Source organism: Aquarana catesbeiana, linkage group LG09, assembly GCF_042186555.1.
Source record: "Aquarana catesbeiana isolate 2022-GZ linkage group LG09, ASM4218655v1, whole genome shotgun sequence".
Taxonomy (NCBI): domain Eukaryota; kingdom Metazoa; phylum Chordata; class Amphibia; order Anura; family Ranidae; genus Aquarana; species Aquarana catesbeiana.
In genome coordinates, this window is record NC_133332.1 from 302,855,220 (window position 1) to 302,874,083 (window position 18,864).

The following is an 18,864-nucleotide window of genomic DNA, read 5'->3' on the forward strand; positions in this document are numbered from 1 at the left end:
ATCCCCTCCCTTCAGAGACTGGGCCGCAGGGCAGTATTTCAACATGATAACAACCCCAAACACACCTCCAAGATGACCACTGCCTTGCTAACGAAGCTGAGGGTAAAGGTGATGGACTGTCCAAGCATGTCTCCAGACCTAAACCCTATTGAGCATCTGTGGGGCATTCTCAAATGGAAGGTGGAGGAGCGCAAGGTCTCTAACATCCACCAGCTCTGTGATGTCATCATGGAGGAGGAGAAGAGGACTCCAGTGCCAACCTGTGAAGCTCTGGTGAACTCCATGCCCAAGAGTGTTAAAGCAATGCTGGAAAATAATGGTGGCCATGCAAAATATTGAAACTTTGGGCCCAATTTGGACATTTTCCCTTAGGGTGTACTCATTTTTGTTCCCAGCAGTTTAGACATTAATGGCTGTGTGTTGACTTATTTTGAGGGGACAGCAAATTTACACTGTTATACAAGCTGTACACTCACTACTTTACATTGTAGCAAAGTGTCATTTCTTCAGTGTTACCACATAAAAAAAGATATAATAAAATATTGACAAAGGTGTGGGGGGTGTACTCACTTTTGTGAGATACTGTAGCTAAAAGTATGGAAGCAAAAGGAGACAGCAGAAGGCACCAACTAAGTGTAGCTTGTATGGAAATGTAATAGTATAAAAACAAGCAGCAACTCACATGGTAAAAACAAGTAGAGGTGTATCTCTCTCCACACTCATGTCGGTGTTTGATGTCCACAGTAGAGGCTACCAGTTGTATGGACAGCACAGACAGCTGATCCAGGAAGTGCTGGGGCCACGGTGGAGCACACAGAACGCACAGGACCAGAGATGATGTCACACGTAGGAGGACTGCAAGGTGGGGGGCATGGCTCTGCGTACCGATGCGTCAAAAACAAAGGAGCATTGACTCTCCGAAACGCTAAACCCTCTCTTCTACAATATAATTTCCATATATGCTACACTTAGTTGGCAACCTCTGGTGTCTCATTTTGTTCCCTATAGAGATTACTTCAGTCTCATTGAGGAGCTGCTACTAGCGTTTTTGGATGTAAAAAGGAGACCTTCTAATGGACTATTATACCCCTTAAGCATCCTAGCATATTTTAGTCATTTTAGGTTCAGAACTTTACTTTTTCCTCTCTGTTATATATATATATGATCAGCAATTTCTTAATAATTATCTTTGATGCAATAACTTCACTTTTTGCGCCATTTTCGTTATCATTTGTTTAAAAGTATGCAAGTTCCCTATCCAAGTTATGGTCTTTTGAATGAAGGTAACTGTTAATGCTACACAATAAAAAGACATTATAGTTAATTGTGCATGGCTATCCTTGTAACAGTTTGGGAAGAATCTTTTTTGTTCTGGTATAGCGATGCACAAAGCCAAGACCACAAAGACATGATTTAATGAGTTTGGTATAGAGGGACTCCAGTAACCTGTCCAAAACCCTGTCCTCAACCGAACACCTTTGGAGTTAATTTGAGTTGAATGCCCATTGTGGGTCAGGTCATCTCTTCCAACATCAGTAACTGACCTCACCATTGCTGTTTTTTGCTGAATCGGCACACATTCTCATCGCTACACTCCAAAAGGATCAGCATGACAGCCATACAACTAGCATGTTTTGAAGAAAGTCTGTAGGATTAACACTCTATTGCAGGGTTTCTCAACCAGGGTTCCATGGAACCCCAGGGTTTCTTCTAGAGGTTGCTAGGCGTTCCATGAGCAATTTCTACCTCTCAGATAAGTTCCCACTGACACTATTGTTCTTTTAAGATATCTATAAGGGTTAATTCTTCCCAATGACCACAAGTGTAGGGGATATTCTTCCCACTGACTATCGCAATAATGTATCATGAGTTGTAGATATAGTCATTTTCAGCAGGGGTTCCCTGACATTGGAAAGCTATTTCAAGGTTTCCTCTTTCTTTAAAAGGGGGAGAAAGGCTGCTCTAGTGCAACCTTTTACATCCTTTTTAACATGGAGAAATCCATGAAAAAACTTTTTGGTTTCAAGAAACTCCTGCTAATAATTTTTATATTTAAAGCTCACGTACATTGGTGTGAGGGTCAATGAGAAGAATGCTCCTTACATCTGAGATGATTGGGAATAATCCTCTTTACAGATAGCCAGTGGCGGCTGGTGCTCAATTTTTTTTTGGGGGGGGGGGGGGGGGGGGGCGAGCGGCAAACAAACCCCCAGGTCCGCACTCACACCATCTATGGTCACAGCTTCCCCGGCTTCTCCTCCCGGCTAATCTGGTCTTAAGATCTGCCTCCTGTCCTGCTTGGCCCAGGAGGAGAAGCCGGAAGTCAATAGCAAAATTTGATTTGCTAATGTCACAAGTGGGTGGGTTCTGCGCCCCAAGCCCAATCTTTCTTACGGACTGGCCACTGCTGCATATAGCTAAAAAGATTGTTGGTGTCAGTGGTTACTTATCTGAAAGGCAGAAATTGCCCCATGCTCAAGGAGCCCATATAAATCTCTGTGGGACTGTAGATTTCCATGGAACCCTGGCTGCTGTAGTATCAGTCTATTTAAAATCAGTCGTTAATGATGGTACAAAGAAAAGAAGTGCAAAGACAGCTACATATTGCTATAATCAATGCTTTATTCCAGGTATGCATATTTTTCCATAGATACATTGGTCCAGTTTGGACCTTAATGTAAGCATGTATGTATCATACCAGGAAGATCCCAGTGGAAGCTGGAAATCACTATAGTGGGCACCACTATTAAAGTGATCGCCACTAACTTCCAGGTTCGATGCTGAGCAGCTGCCCTTCTGACTAGTAAAAACAGAAGGTTACTCGCTCAGTATGAGTGCGATTCAGAGAACACTTGGCATTTTTTCAATAAATGCCAATGGTTCTCAGGACAAGGCGAAGGTTGTAAAGTCACTGTCATGCCTCTCAAACCATCCAATCGGAAAACACATTGTATATATAATTTGCAGGGGGTGCACCACTGCAGGGGTAATTTTTATTTTTTCTGTTCAGTTCAGCTTTAAAGTAGAACTGTAGGCAACATGTGTTTTTTTTATTTTATAAGGAGTAAGGGAGGGTTTTTTTTTGCTATGTGTGTCCTATTGGGGAGATTTCTCTTCACTTCCTGACCCATAACCAAAACAGGAAGTGAGAGGGAATGCCTGCAAATTTAGGGAATCTCTTGGGGACTCACGGGTCACCAGAACTAGTGTCCCCATTGGAAGATTTCCCCTCTATTACTGTTCTGGGGACATCCCAAAATTTGGGATTTTGTCTTACTTTCACTTATGATGATAAAGGTAAACAAGACAAATAGAGAGGGTGAATCCAACGGGGGGACACGGACAGCTATAAAAACCTAGCAGGGGTTCTAATCCCTCTCCACTCTATCCAAAACAAAGCAAAAAAGTTTTGCCTTTAGGTATACTTTAACGGTTGATGAGTGGGACAGGAAATGGGGGGATGAGGTAGCTCCCAGAGCATTATACTTATTAGCTGACTGAGGTTCAGAGTAAAAAAAAAAGAAATAAAAAATGTAATAATGAATAAAAAGTAAACTTGATTAAAGCACTGAGCATTGCTGAGTTGAATTTGTCACGTAGCCAAATGTAAAACCAACAACCTTTTTGCTTTTTTTCCAACAGGAGAACCCGTACCTCTGCAGCGATGAGTGCGATGCCTCCACGCCTGACCTTGCCCACCCGCCTAGTCACATGGTGGACAAAGACGAGGAAGGCATGGCTACTTACTGGCAAAGCGTCACATGGAAAAGATACCCAGAGCCTCTGGTAGCTAACATCACGTTATCCTGGAACAAGACTATTGAGTTAACGGATGACATTGTCGTCACCTTTGAGTATGGACGGCCCACTGCCATGATGCTGGAGAAATCATTAGACTATGGCAGAACTTGGCACCCTTACCAATACTACGCTGATGATTGTATTGAAGCGTTTGGCATGAACCCCAAGAAGGTGGTGAATCTCAATGCGAGTAACGTCACCCGCGTGCTGTGCACAGAGGATTACTCCCGCTGGGCGGGCTCCAAGAAGGAGAAAAATGTGCTCTTTGAGGTTCGGGAACGTTTCGCCATCTTTGCTGGCCCAGATCTGCGAAAGATGGAGAACTTGTACACTCGGATGGAGAGCGCCAAAGGTTTAAAGGACTTTTTCACTTTTACCGACCTGCGGCTCCGTTTGTTGCGCCCGGCGTTGGGTGGGACTTACGTGCAACGGGATAATCTGAGAAAGTATTTCTATGCCATTTCCAACATAGAAGTGACAGCCAGGTGAGTGTCTGATGGGTAACATCTGTGATATTGTTACTTCAGCTGAAATTTCTTTTTTAGTTTCAGATTGATTAAGTGAGGCAAAATCTACTTCATCTGATTAATGAATGGTTAGAACCACTGTCAGGTTTTTATTGCTATGTCCAAACTGGTGAGATTTCCCCCTCCCCCCATTAGTGACACACCTCTGAAAAGGATCTGTGGTGCATCACTTTTCAAAGGTGATTGACAGGTGGTGAGCAGGCAACATTTCATACACCACTTGTCTGAACCCTGGAAATGCTGCACCACCAGCAGCGCAGCCCCAGTCTTTTGAATATGTTGTGTACAGCATCACTACTTATAGTAAAGTAAATATCTGCGCTGACCTATACAAGAACGGGGTGCTGCAGCTCGTAAATAGCCTAAATACTGAAGCTCAAAACATATGGATAAATAAAAAACAAGCGCTCATCCACTACTATTCAATTAAGAAAAGTGAATAAGTGAAAAAATAAAAAGGAAATACCAAACACGTGTTGCAAGTGAAATATCTCAAAAAAGGACATGCATATAAAATGCCAATACAAAAGACAAATACATATAAAACAATTAGTGAACTGATCAATATAGAAAGTGATCAAAATTATCATTGCATATGCTCAAAAAAAACCCCTAATAATAAATAGTCCATATAAGTGTAATGACCGCGATATGAGACACCGTATATCTTCCAATATTCTGAAGTCAGGAAATAATATCAATGCAGCTTACCAGATTCATAGGATCTCAAATTATATTATTATTATTACGCCTGTGCACAAGCCTGCCGGCGGGAATACGATCCTCCTGTTCTTTTCAGGGGAAAATACTCCTTCTGTTGCAGCGGGATATCCAATTTTAGAGAGAAGGCTTTCCAACGAGAATCATAGTATATTTTTCAAATAGTCCTGGATGGTCTCATTCAATAGAGGATAGAAGAAAGGACTTCATGGTGTAGTATGTCCAAAATTAATTTATTTTAAAATTGTAGCAAATGCTTACATCCAAGAACACGGTAAGAAGATTTCAAAAACAGCCGCGGCTCAAGCCAGCTGACTGTTAGTGTGATGAAGTCAAGGGCTAGTGCTCCACCCGACGCGTTTCCCCATACAAGGCATCAACTGGGAATTGAGGCATCACTACTGCCCACCAAAGGCAAATGGGAAATAATTTTTGCCATTGCGTGTGTACACCCTTGCACTGTTGACTTTGCAGCTTGAGGGGGGCAGTTGGAGGGGGTAAAACGTGGCCCAGCCTCCTGGTTTTACTGCCCTTCACGTTTTCTCCCACTAGTCCTAGTACAGATGTTGTGTCATTGCTGAGGTGTTATGGAAGCTCAGATTTTTTTGATAGCGGCCTTCAGCTCGTCTGCATTGTTTTGAGGTAATTAGCTGATAAGAGTGTAACACCATGAGCCCACAATATTAAACTTTTTCACAATATTCTAAATTTCTGAGATACTGAATTTTGGGTTTTCACTAGCGGTAAGCCATAATTATCAATACTAAAAGAAAGAAATGCTTGAAATACAGTATATCACTCTGTGTGTAATGAATCTATATAATATACGCGTTTCACTTTTTGAATTGAATTATTGAAATTAACTTTTTGATGAGATTCTAATTTTATGAGATGCACCTGTAGAGTATCGCCACACCAGTATTCATTGGTTTCTGTAGTTTTAAGCTTCATGCAGAAAAAAATGCAGCCTTTAGAGGCGTTTGGCATTTGCCTTTAAACAAAGTTCTATGTTAGCCTATGTCGCCATGCACATTAGGAGTTTAGATCATTATTTTAAAAGCAGTGTTTAACCACTTGCCGCCCGCCTATCGTCAAATGATGGAGGAGCGGTGCGGCTCTCTTTCTGGGTGGAACTCGTATGACGACGCCCCAGAAAGGCCGCTCTTGTGCGCCGATCGCGGCCACGCCATGTTTCTAGGACACGGCGGGACCCTGATCTCTGTAAAGAGCCAATGACACGGCTCTTTAACCATGTGATCGGCTGTGTCACATGTAAATGCGGAAGTACCTGTAATCGGCTCTCATGTCAGTGTGGCAAGGAGAGCCGACCCGTGGCATCTCCTCACAGGGGACACCCGGACAGGTAATCAGGGCATTGATCATCAGTGCCCGGATTACAGTAAAGCCCCCTACTGCCCAATCAATGCCCATCAGTGACACCATTCAGTGCCCATTAGTGATGCCAGTCAGTGCTGCCTTTCAGTGTCCATCAGTGCCTGCTCATCAGTGATGCCCATCAGTGCCGCCAATCCATGCCCATCAGTGCCATCTATCGGTGCCACCTATCAGTGCCAACCAGTGCCACCTATCAGTGCCCACCAGTTCCACCCATCAGTGCTGCCTATTATTGCTCTTCAGTGCCGCATATCAGTGCCCATCAGTGCGGCATATTAGTGCCTCCTCATCAGTGCCACCTAATCAGTGCCCATAAGTGCAGCCTCATCAGCACACATCAATGAAGGAGAAAAATGATTATTTACAAAATTTACTTACAGAAACTAAGAAACCAGTATTGAGGTGGTTAAAGCTGTGTTCGGAGAGGAGTATATAAGCATAATTTACACGCACAAATGTGTGTGTATGAGTGTAAATGTATTCCAATGGGCAGAATAAATGAATATTCTGGGCAGTAAAGTGCATTTGCGCCAATTGCCATACAGTATCTCACAAAAGTTAGTACACCCCTCACATTTTTGTAAATATTTTATTCTATCTTTTCATGTGACAACACTGAAGAAATGACACTTTGCTACAATGTAAAGTAGTGAGTGTACAGCTTGTATTAGTCCTCATGCACACGGACGTTTTTACAGCTGCTTTTTTGAGCTTTTTTTGCAGCTTAAAAAGGCCTGTCTATGTTAGTCTATGGCTTCATGCCCACCTAGGCGTTTTTGAGCTGCAAGTGGCATAGGCGTTTTTAAGCTGTAAAAAAAACCCAGGACCAGTGGGTTCTGAAAGACGTTTTTCAGCTGTAAAAACGCTCTAACGCTGAAAAACGCTTAAAAACGCTTAAAAACGCTGAAAAACGATCAAAAACGCTGAAAAACGCTCAAAAACGCTCAAAACGCTAACGCGAAAAAACGCTCAAAAACGCTCAAAAACGCTATTGCAAAAACGCTGAAAAAAGCTGAAAAAAGTTAAAAAAATTCACTGCAAAGATACTGGCGTTTTCATAACGTTTTTTTAACAGCCTGTGTGCATGAGGGCTAACAGTGTAAATTTGCTGTCCCCTCAAAATAACTCAACACACAGCCATTAATGTCTAAATCGCTGGCAACAAAAATGAGTACAAAGTGAAAATGTCCAAATTGGGCCCAACGTGTCAATATTTTGTGTGGCCACCATTATTCCCCAGCACTGCCTTAACCCTCTTGGGCATGGAGTTCACCAGAGCTTTACAGGTTGCCACTCAAGTCCTCTTCCACTCCTCTATGATGACATCACGGAGCTGGTGGATGTTGAAGATCTTGCGCTCCTCCACCCTTCGTTTGAGGATGCCCCACAGATGCTCAATAGGGTTTAGGTCTGCAGACATGCTTGGCCAGTCCATCACCTTTACCCTCAGCTTCTTTACCAAGGTCTTCATGGAGGTGTGTTTGGGGTCGCTATCATGTTGGATAACTGCCCTGCGGCCCAGTCTCCAAAAGGGAGGGGATCATGCTCTGCTTCAGTATGTCACAGTACATGTTGGCATTCATGGTTCCCTCAATGAACTGTAGCTCCCCAGTGCCGGCAGCACTCATGCAGCCCCAGACCATGACACTCCCACCACCATGCTTGACTGTAGGCAAGACACACTTGTTTTTGTGCTCCTCACCTGGTTGCCGCCACACACGCTTGACACCATCTTAACCAAATAAGTTTATCTTGGTCTCATCAGACCACAGGACATGGTTCCAGTAATCCATGTCCTTAGTCTGCTTGTCTTCAGCAAACTGTTTGCGGGATTTCTTGTGCATCATCTTTAGAAGAGGCTTCCTTCTGGGATGACAGCCACTCAGACCAATTTGATGCAGCGTGCGGCGTATGGTCTGTGCACTGACAGGCTGACCCCCCACCCCTTCAACCTCTGCAGCAATATTAACAGCACTCATACGTCTATTTCCCAAAGACAACCTCTGGATATGATGCTGAGTACGTGCACTCAACTTCTTTGGTCGACCAAGGCAAGGTCTGTTCTGAGTGAATTCTGTCTTGTTAAACCGCTGTATGGTCTTATATGCAACATTAGAGACATTTTTTTCTGCCATATTGTGGCAGAAAAAAATCCAGCATATTTGGGGCATAAATTCATACATTATGTTACGTATGTTATGCGTGCCCCCTTGAGGATATCAGGGGCTGCACGTAAGACCCCCTATATCAAGAAAGTTGACTGCTGCTGCTGCTACTTCACATAGGAATAACCAAAGAAATAAGAAATAACCAAGCAAAGTTACATGAGTTGGTGCAGGGCCGTCTTTAAGGCAGGGCAAAAGGGGCAGCTGCCCTGGGCCCTGTCATTGTTGTGAGGCCCAAAGCAGCTGCCTCATACTTGTCAACTATACCAGTTTAAATTCCCTTGTCCCTTGAAGTTTTAGTCCTGTGCTGTGTCCCGATATCTCAGTGTGAAGTGCTGCTATTAATGCTGCCCAGCTTTGCCCTATTGTAGTGTACAGATGACTTACCTGCAGACCCCGTGTTTTGTACATGTAAATAACCATCATATGTAAATAACGGCAGCATTCATATGTAAATAGCTTAGGCTGGCTGCATTGATATGTAAATAAAGGCGGCATTCATATGTATATCATACCCCCTGAAGTGAGGAGAAGATGTGCTGTAACCTATAGCAACCAGTGAGCAGTATTACTGTACAGCAATCGCCAGCAACCAATCAACAAGCAGAAATCATGTGTTGTAACCTCTAGCAACTAATCAGTGAGCCTTAATGTGTGCTGTAACCTCTAGCAACCAGTCAGTAAGCGGTAATGATATGCTGTAACCTCTGGCAACCAATCGCAATTGCTGCCTGATCTGATACAGTAAACTGATTTTAAGTCTAGCTGCTATTTATTGTATGTCTCAGAGCAGGTGGAGAGTGAAATTGAATGGGGGGGGGGGGCAAGAAATTTTTTGCCCAGGGTCCAATCAATATTAAAGACGGCCCTGAGTTGGTGTCTAGGAAGGCAAACTTTAGATGTTGCTAAAACCAGACCAATTTTTAATTTTTTTTCCCATTTTATGAGATTCTTTGGTGAGAACAGAAAATCAAGAAATTCAGATTTCTATACACATGGAAAATATCTTAATTCTGTGTTGAATTCTGAGACCACAAACTTCTATGGCGAATAAGAAGAGCATAAACGAAGGTGGTCTTGGGGCGCGTCTATCTGATATCCAGTCCTGCTGATCACACCCCAATGCTTGGCACGTGCTCAGTCCTCAGAATTCCATATGGCCCTTTCAGAAATGCTTGCGTAGTGATTATTTAAAAGCTGCAACATGAATTGTTAGCTGTCTAGTCACAGGTCATTGATGATATTGCCCTGCCGGGAAAAACAAAGTTCTGATGAAATGTGAGTTAAAAGGATAAAAATGTCACTACGCAGCTAATTTAGTGCATGGCTATTTTAGCACTTAAATCAATGGCGGAACAAAAACAGCAATGAGACGGCTAACATGTGAGAAGACTCAGGGGAGCCGACATTCACAGCACAGGAAAAAAAAGACAACGCTTCTCTTTTTTCACTTCTAGACTGGAATTGTTTTATCATGAGGTTGAAATAAGAACTATCTGTGCTGCTCTTAGGAATCAGCCAGCTGTTATTTTTATTTTTCTGGGCAGGTATAAACAAAGAAAGAAATCTGTTTAGTTGCTGACTGCAATACATTGTGTTTTTATCAGATACTGTTTAAAAAAAAAAATCATAATTTAAAGTGGTGTTCCACCCAAAAAAAAAAAAAAAATGCATGAATGTGCCTAAAAAAAAAAAAATAAAAAAAAATTTTGAAAAAAATTTTTTTTTAACTTACCTCTAAATGCCTGTTGCTAGGGGGTCCCTCGTAGTGTGCCTCTTTCAGTGCCTGGGCTGGTGACATCACTTCCCCTCGGCACAGGAAGGGCTCAGCTCTGCTCCCTCCCTCTTGTCAATCATCTGGGACACATTACAGGTCCCAGATGACTGAGTGGCCAATCGTGGCGCAGTGAGTGCCCGGCTGTGAAGCCACAGCCCGGCACCCACAGTTGCAATGCCGGCGCCGCCGAACGGAGAGGGAGACGAGCGGGGCTTCTATCCCCCGCAATCGCTGGACCCAGGAACAGGTAAGTATCCGATTATTAAAAGTCAGCAGCTGCAGTATTTGTAGCTGCTGACTTTTAATTTAAAAAAAAAATGGGAACTCCTCTTTAATGTAGGTCTATTGGTTTTCGGAACCTTACCGCATTCACTGGGCATCCTCTACCATTCATCCCCGCAAAATTTGCAGGGGTTAGGTGCACCAAGAGGCATATTGCTGGTATATACAAGAGAGGACTAAGCAAAAACTCTCATTTTCATTCCAAGAGTGGACTTAGATGAGACAGCAATATTCGAGCGCTGTGTAATACCATAGGAACCACTCTGGATGAAGGAGCACAGGGGGCACCTTTGGACAGCAGCATTGTCAGTCTTGGTGGATGGGAGTGTTAGCTGTACTAACAGATTTAAGCCACCTCCAGCTAACAGTTTATAAGCAGTTACAGCAACAGTTTTTTTTCTTTCCTTTTGGAAGTAAAGGTTATACATAAAAAAGCTGATCATGGTAAGCATCCGTAAGTGGTAAATAGTTTATCCCATCCTTTAAACCACATATGCCAAACACAAGGCCCGCAGGCCGAATCTGGCCCACCAGACCTTGTCACTTGGCCCTCGCACCCAGTTTTGCAGCCTGAACGTGGCGGAACTCCATTTCACCACCTCCGACTCTTCATCCTCCACTCCCCCCCGTCACTTGTATTCACAGAAGCCTTCTGTATTTGCAAGGAACAGATTTGCTCTCAGTGGCTCCCGAAGCTAACAGATCCCGTGGTGGGGCATGGTGAGGACAGGTTTCCAGAATCTGAGATAGAGAATGATCTACCTGCAAGGCAAGACAGAGCCGCCTACACAGGAAGGTACTAGAGGTGGGCCAGGTTGGAGAGAGCAATGCGATAAAACTTTGGGGTTGGGAGGGGTGTTGGGTTGCACACTGTAGATAGCATACCTCTGAACTCTGCACTCTGTACGTAACACGCTCTTGAAACCTGCACTCTGTACATAGTTCACCCCTAAATCCCACACCCCTGAACTCTGCACTCTGTACGTAACACGCTCCTGAACCCTGCACTCTGTACATAGTTCACCCCTAAATCCTACACCCCTGAACCCTGCATGCTATACATAATGCACTCCTAAACTCTGTATGTAGCGCACACCTGAACTCTGCACTCTCTACATAATGCACTCCTGGACTCTGTATGTAGCTCTGTACATAATGCACTCCTGAACCCTGCACTCTGTACGTAGTGCACCCCATATACAAGCGGCCCTTTGAGGGCCACTATACTGCTGATACGGCTCACGATGAAATCAAGTTTGACTCCCCTGCTTTAAACTGATACATCTGGAGGAGAGCTTGTTCTTTTTAAAAACAACAGACTTTCTGCCTGGATCACCAGATGAAAATAGAAGAAAGCCTAAACAAGAAAACTGATGCAGCCACCACATCTAATAAATGAAAGAAGTTTGGAACCACCAGGAGTCTTCCTAGAGTGGGCCAAACTAAGCATTCGAGGGAGAGGGGCCTTAGTCAGGGAGGTGACCAAGAACCCAATGGTCACTCTGACAAAGCTCCAGCGTTTCTCTGTAGAGAGAGGAGAACCCTCAAAAAGAACAACCATCTCTGCTGCACTCCACCAATAAGGCCTGCATGGTAGAGTGGCCAGACAAAGCCACTCCTCAGTAAAAGGCACATGACAGCCCGCATGGAGTTTGCCAAAAGGCACCCAGGACTCTCAGACCTTGAGAAACAAAATTTTCTGGTCTGGTGAAGGAAAGATTGAACTCTTTGGCCTGAATGTCAAGAGTCATGTCTGGAGGAAACCAGGCACCGCTCAACGCCTGGCCAATGCCATCACTACAGTAAAGCATGGTGGTGGCAGCATCATGCTGTGGGGATGTTTTACAGTGGCAGGAACTGGGAGACTAGTCAAGATCGAGGGAAAGATGAATGCAGGAATGTACAGAGACATCCTTGATGAAAAGCTGCTCCAGAGCACTCTGGACCTCAGACTGGGGCGAAAGTTCATCTTCCAAAAGGACAACACCCCTAAGCACACAGCCAAGATAACAAAGAAGTGGCTATGGGACAACTCTGTGAATGTCCTTGAGTGGCCCAGCCAGAGCCCAGAGGCTTGAACCAGATTGAACATCTCTGGAGAGATCTGAAAATGGATGTTCACGGACGCTCCCCATCCAACCTGATAGAGCTCGAGAGGTCCTGTAAGCTGGCCACCGCTGGATTGCTATACACACACAGGCAAAGAGGGAGAAATCGCCTGTCAGCATCTATGAGGGGGATTCACCCCCCTCTCCCCCTTCTCTCCTCTCACACACACAGGCATCTGCCCGCTCTGCTTGTCCTCCTGTCTTTCTATTGGCAGGGAGAGAGAAACAATTGTACAACTGCAGCAGTGGAGAACTATGGGACATGAAGTCCTATCACAAAGCGATCTCAGTGAGTTTTAAAGAGGCAGGGCTACAAAACCCAGGCTGCACTGCAAGGAGTCAAGAGAATTGTGGGGGAGACTTTAAAGTACAGGGCGGATCAGGCCCAAGCCTCTCTGGCTTCAAGGATCTGATGGATGGGCACCATCTTGCCGCTGTGAGAGGGGCCTACCAAGCTACATGCGGCCTACAGCTCCAGCTCTGGAGGGTCCAGACGCCGCCTGCTTCCTGAAGGACACCCTGCAGCAGCGCTGAATATTGTGGAACCGGCTGGTTTACTGAATCAGCAGATCAATTGCCCTGTCTGGCTCTGCTCATCTACCGCAAGGAGAGTCATTCGATCATCCCTACCCGCTGGAAACTGCTGAACGCTGTCAGGATTGGTGAGGGGGCTCTTTGCCCACAGATTACTATTGTCTTTCACATATGTCACACTTTGAACACTGTGCATAGATAACTTGTACCTGAATCACACAGAGGAACACAATAAGACAAAATCAACTATTTTACCTGGGTAGGAAATTCTTGTTTATAAGCTCCAACTTGCCGGTGAAGATAGCAAGGCCTTGCACTTTGGACACTGCCATTTGGTTGTTCTTAAAGGGGACACGTTACTAATATCCAAATTGTTCTGACCCTCATATAATTAGCGATACTATAGGCCGGCCTGGGGTTCCCCTTTAGTAATAGTAACCTGTAACAATTATTAGCTTGCTTAAGGATTTGTTAATTACTGTTTAACACTGTAAACATTGGTGTTTAATTAGCTGTCGTTGCTATTTGCCATTTAACTGCTTTAATAGAAATAGTTTCAACCAAGTCTTGGCTACTTATACAGGACTTTTATGGTTGAACTAGATGGACTTGCTTTTTTTTTCAACCTGACTAACTATGTAACTTGGTTGACTAATGTAATCTTAAGTCTCCTCTCTTGACAAAGTAAACCTGAGAGAGCTGAACTCATCTGAACTGTGTCTGTGTGTCATTACTGTGCTATTCTATTAATCACATTGCTAGGTGTGCCGGTAGTAGCTGAGACACTTCTTGGGGTTGAAGGGCAGAGTAACGTACTGAACAGACTTAAGCGGCTCCTACGGGGGTAGCACTACACAAAGATTTCAAACAATCTTTCATATTGTCATTATGAGGTATTGTTTGTAGAATTTTGAGGAAAACAATTAATTTAATCAATTTTTGAATAAAGCTGTAACATAACAATATGTGGAAAAAGTGAAGCGCTGTGAATACTTTCCAGATGCACTGTAGATCAGACCAAAATGAGGGATAAATGGGGAGGACAGAGGGACTTTGTTCCAAATCAAGGACAGTTCCTCGAAAACAGGGAGTTGTGTTGTAGTGGTTTCTTGTACAGAGCTGTGATTAACCATACTTGCAGAGTGTGACATCATGCTTCAAGGCCTTCCCAAGGCTCGTTTTCTCCATCAAGTTAAGCTGTCAATATGTGTCCTACATGTACTAATCCCTTGAGTAATTGGAGACAGACCAGGCTAAAAGTGGAAATCTGGAGTATAGGATTTCATCTTGCTGACCACATAACACATATATGCAGCAGTAAGGACATTAGGCTTTAATGCCCACATTCTGTAGCATCCATGGCAGCTGAGCTTTCTGTGCTTAGAGCGAGCTTCCAGAACAGGGATTGAGCTGTTTACACATGCCACCCCTTCAAAAAAGCGAGCTGCGGTGGTTCGCTTTTTATGCCTCATGCACGCGGGATGTTTTTTTTCCTCCCCTGGATGCTTTTGCTTCGGGCAGGAAAAAGGCAGCTTAAAAAAAAGCGCGCCTAAAGTCGCGTTTTGCACACATGATTAGTTACATCAAGTTTTTGTGAGTTCATTGATTCCATTGGCCTGAAAATTCATTTATTCTAGTCATTAGAATTAATGAACACTCAAGTACTGAATGGACTTAGCGTTTAGGAGTGTTTAGATGTGTTAACAGGTATTTAGGCTCATTATGCGTTTTTTTCTGTCCAAAAGTTCCTCTCCTAAACATGCTGGTGGTGTTTGTTTTTTTTTGGGTTTTTTTTTAAGCCTCTCAATGCTTCTCTTCTAATATACCTGTAAACACCTATGGGTACATGGGCTGACAAAAAAGATGTCAAACACCAGTAAAAGAGTTTTTTTTACATATGCATGAGGCCTTGGAGGTCATTTGGCATGACTGGTGTATGCTGATGTATGTTTTATCACCTGTTAACCACCCCACTCTTGTATTACTAACCCTCACCTTCCCAATAAAACACACCACATCTTCTGGATTAAATGGCCGTATGGCCCCTTTATTACCAACCATAACAAAATTCCATAGATTAACTTCAATTTAAATAAATATATATATATATATATATATATATATATATATATATATATATAAATATAAATATATATATATATATATATATATAAATATAAATATAAATATAAATATTTATATTTATATTTATATATATATATATATATATATATATATATATATATATATATATATATATACTGACTGTTATGTCTGAGGTTCATGAAGGAAGGTATTCTATCGTATCGGCGGTTCCACTTCCGCATCCTGGCCCCTAGCCGCGATCCCACCCACAACTTTTTATTTTTCCGCGATCCCACCAGCTCATGGACAACTATTGCCACCTTCTTGCCCAATACGGCCCGATGATTGATAGCCCATAATTACCATATAGGGAAGGTACCCATATCGAGATAGGCCCAACCCATTCCACACCATATACTGTATACCTTCCACCATTCCAACCTTCAGAGACCCCTGCATACCACCTGAAACAGAAAACATATCATCAAAATTATCAGGATCAACTACAGGGAGGGAGGGAACAAAAAGTTTCTATGGTGTTGCCTCTTCTCCTGCTCACCACCAACTGACTAATCCCCACCCAATCTATCCATGTTACCTATATAAACCACACCTCTTAGTTCTCTCATTGCACCAAACCAATTCTCAAACTTTTTTAACCACCCCTCCCTTCCAAGACCCCGTGGAACCACTACAGCAACCCCCAGTCATGTGGGCCCTCCACCCAGGTTCCCTTTGCTCCGGGCCTGTTCTTAACGTTTCCTCAGAGCCTGTTTTAACCCTGTAAGCCCGCAGGGTGGTTGCGGCATAACCCCACTCCCTTGAATGGGTCGCATTTGGTGGCAGTACTGTGGTACCTGTCACCCCAGTAAAAAATAAACAGATTTACTGTTAAGAATGAACCTTTTCATTGATTATTATGTGAGCAGAGGCGGCTCTAGGCTTTGTGAGGCCTTAGGCAAAACTTACACATGAGGCCCCACGGACTGGGACGCTCCGTGATGAGGCCGCTATTCCTCAGGCTGCAGGCAGTATCTGATTTGTCCGTCAGCTCCTAAGCCACAGAGTCCCAGTGGGGGTAGGCGGAGCCACCGATGTCAACTTCAGTGATTGAGAACAGGCAAATTAGGCGGCCGCGAGGCCCCTGTGAGTGCGAGGCCTTAGGCGACCGCCTAATTTGGCTAATTAGAGAGCCGCCTCTGTATGTGAGCAGCAACGCCGGCATGTAAATAAACTACCTGCCGCTAAAACAGGTGGAAGTTTATTTATACTTTTACAGTGAGCTGTCAACTTTCATGTAAAAGTGATTCAATTCTATGCACTAGTAATGGATCTGGAAGCAGCCAGCTATATGCACTTCCAGGTTCAGAGCTGTTAAACCCTAGCCTCTCTGGCCAAAGCAGAAGTTCATCAAACACTGTTTGTGCTTGATCAGGGTCAACCGATTGCAGGGGTGACATTATGGTCTAATAGATCTCTCATGTCTCCTTTAGGCTAGGTTCACACTACCTGCAGGCGCGGCTCACATGTCTGTTCACCGTTTAAGGTGCGAATCAGGTCCAATTTTTGGTCTTAATTCGCACTTGAAACGGACCAGAAGATGCACAGGACCCTTCTGCAATTCAGACCACAGCCGCCCATTGAAAGCCAGTCACACTCATCCTGTCATGTGAATTGGATTGGGGGAAACACACATCCAATTCGCATCAGTGTGAACCCAGCCTAAAGAGAACCTGTAACCTGCACTTTACTTTCACATAAAGTACTTTAAAGCCATCTTGTGATAGCAATAAAGTTAGGTTAAAAAAATGTTCTACAAACTAAAGTTTAATAAAATAGCCCCCTTCCAAAAAAAAAAAGAAAAAAATTCTAAAAGCTCCTATGTACCTACACTTACGAACACAAACATGCGCAATCGCCTATGAAAACGACGGCTGTGCCACACATTCGTTATTGTCACATACACCATAGTGAAAGTAATAATTCTAGACCAGATATTTACTGTGAGGTCTAAATTGATGAGCTGTCATTACGTTTAATGGTCAATTTTGTATTCTGGAGTTTTTTGCAGTTTCATTGGAACACACAGTTTTGAGGGTTGACATGTTTGGTATCTATTTTTGGGACGCAGCCTCATCTTTTTACGTTTTGCCAAGAAATGTGGTATTATATTTAGATAAACTTATTTGAGTGTATTTTGTTACTGAAAATATAATTTTTTATAAACAGCAGCACAATAGTGGTGGGACATGTCTGTCTGCGTTCTAATCAGTGCATAGAACCTACACAATTGTGCACACTGGAACACGTTTGGAGATCTGTGAAGCCAGCCACCTGTCATTGATTTAAATAGGATGTCTGCGTGGCTTTGCACAGAACACCTGTGCACCCCATGCGGGTGAAGATGGATCTTCGCATGGATGTATGTATTGGTACGCCATGAGGTGTAAATGAGGCCTTATTATTAACTTCCTTTTGATCTGTTAAAAAAACATCAAGTGTTTTTTTTTTTGTTTTTGTTTTTTTTTTAATACCTGGTGATTCTGACAGAAATCCAGTGCTGTCCTGTGCACTCTGCAGTATTATCTCAAGCAGTGGTATTGGGATGTGTGTTAGGACTACAGATCATCCCCTCCCCCGTGCCACCTGGTATGGAGATGGGTGGCTGTTCTGCATGACTGAGGGACCTGCAGAGTGTAGAGGCTCTGATTATCTATGAAACATTAAACACTTGACCAATCCCCCCCTTCCAAAATGACCAGACGACACATTTTATTTGGAGTCGAATGGCCATAACAGCTTTTTATTACAAACCATTAAATACAACATTCACAAGAAAACAAGTTTAATGCATATAATACAGTCAATGCATAACAAATAAACCAACCTCAGCTTATGCCCGGTCTAAGGTCTTTGAAGGCCTATATACTCACGATTAACCGATTGTATTTGCCACCCAATCAAAGGCCCCCAGGCGCAACTACACCGGCTGAGGGGCAATTAACCACTTACGTACTACCAGATACAACCTAATTAATACCCCGATTTTACCACCGTATTTTCTTTTTATCAGTTGGAGTAAACAAGTCCTCATCTTTAGTGTCAGCGAGAGGAAATGTGCCCTGTCATTTGTGTCATTAAGTGTAATTGTGCCCCATCATTGGTATCATTGAGCCCCAGTGTTGGTGTCATTGGGAGGAATCGTGCTCCATTGTTAATATTATTTGGAGATATTTTGTTCCATTGTTAGTGTCTTTGGGAGGAATTTTGCCCCATTGTTGGTAGGGCTGAAATGATTAATCGATAAAATCGATAATGAAAATCGTTGTCAACGATTTTTTATCGATTAGTTGGTCTGCGAACGGCACGCACCATCTTCCCTGCCTTTCAGACCCGCCTCCGTCCGAGTGTTACATTCCCCTGTGTAAAAAGCCGGTGCCGCTGTATACATCTCGTAAGCGGCTCTCATG

General features: G+C 43.5%; 1 protein-coding gene across 4 annotated transcripts in view; it reads left to right on the top strand.

Moving 5' to 3' along the window:
* The window catches only part of NTNG2 (netrin G2), a 192,926-nt gene that overhangs the window by 80,741 nt on the left and 93,321 nt on the right, over positions 1-18,864 (top strand). For all 4 annotated transcript variants that reach the window (XM_073600522.1, XM_073600525.1, XM_073600523.1 and 1 more), the window contains exon 3: positions 3,643-4,286. In XM_073600522.1, the coding sequence (XP_073456623.1) occupies positions 3,643-4,286 (644 nt within the window). The remainder of the gene's footprint in view (positions 1-3,642; positions 4,287-18,864) is intronic.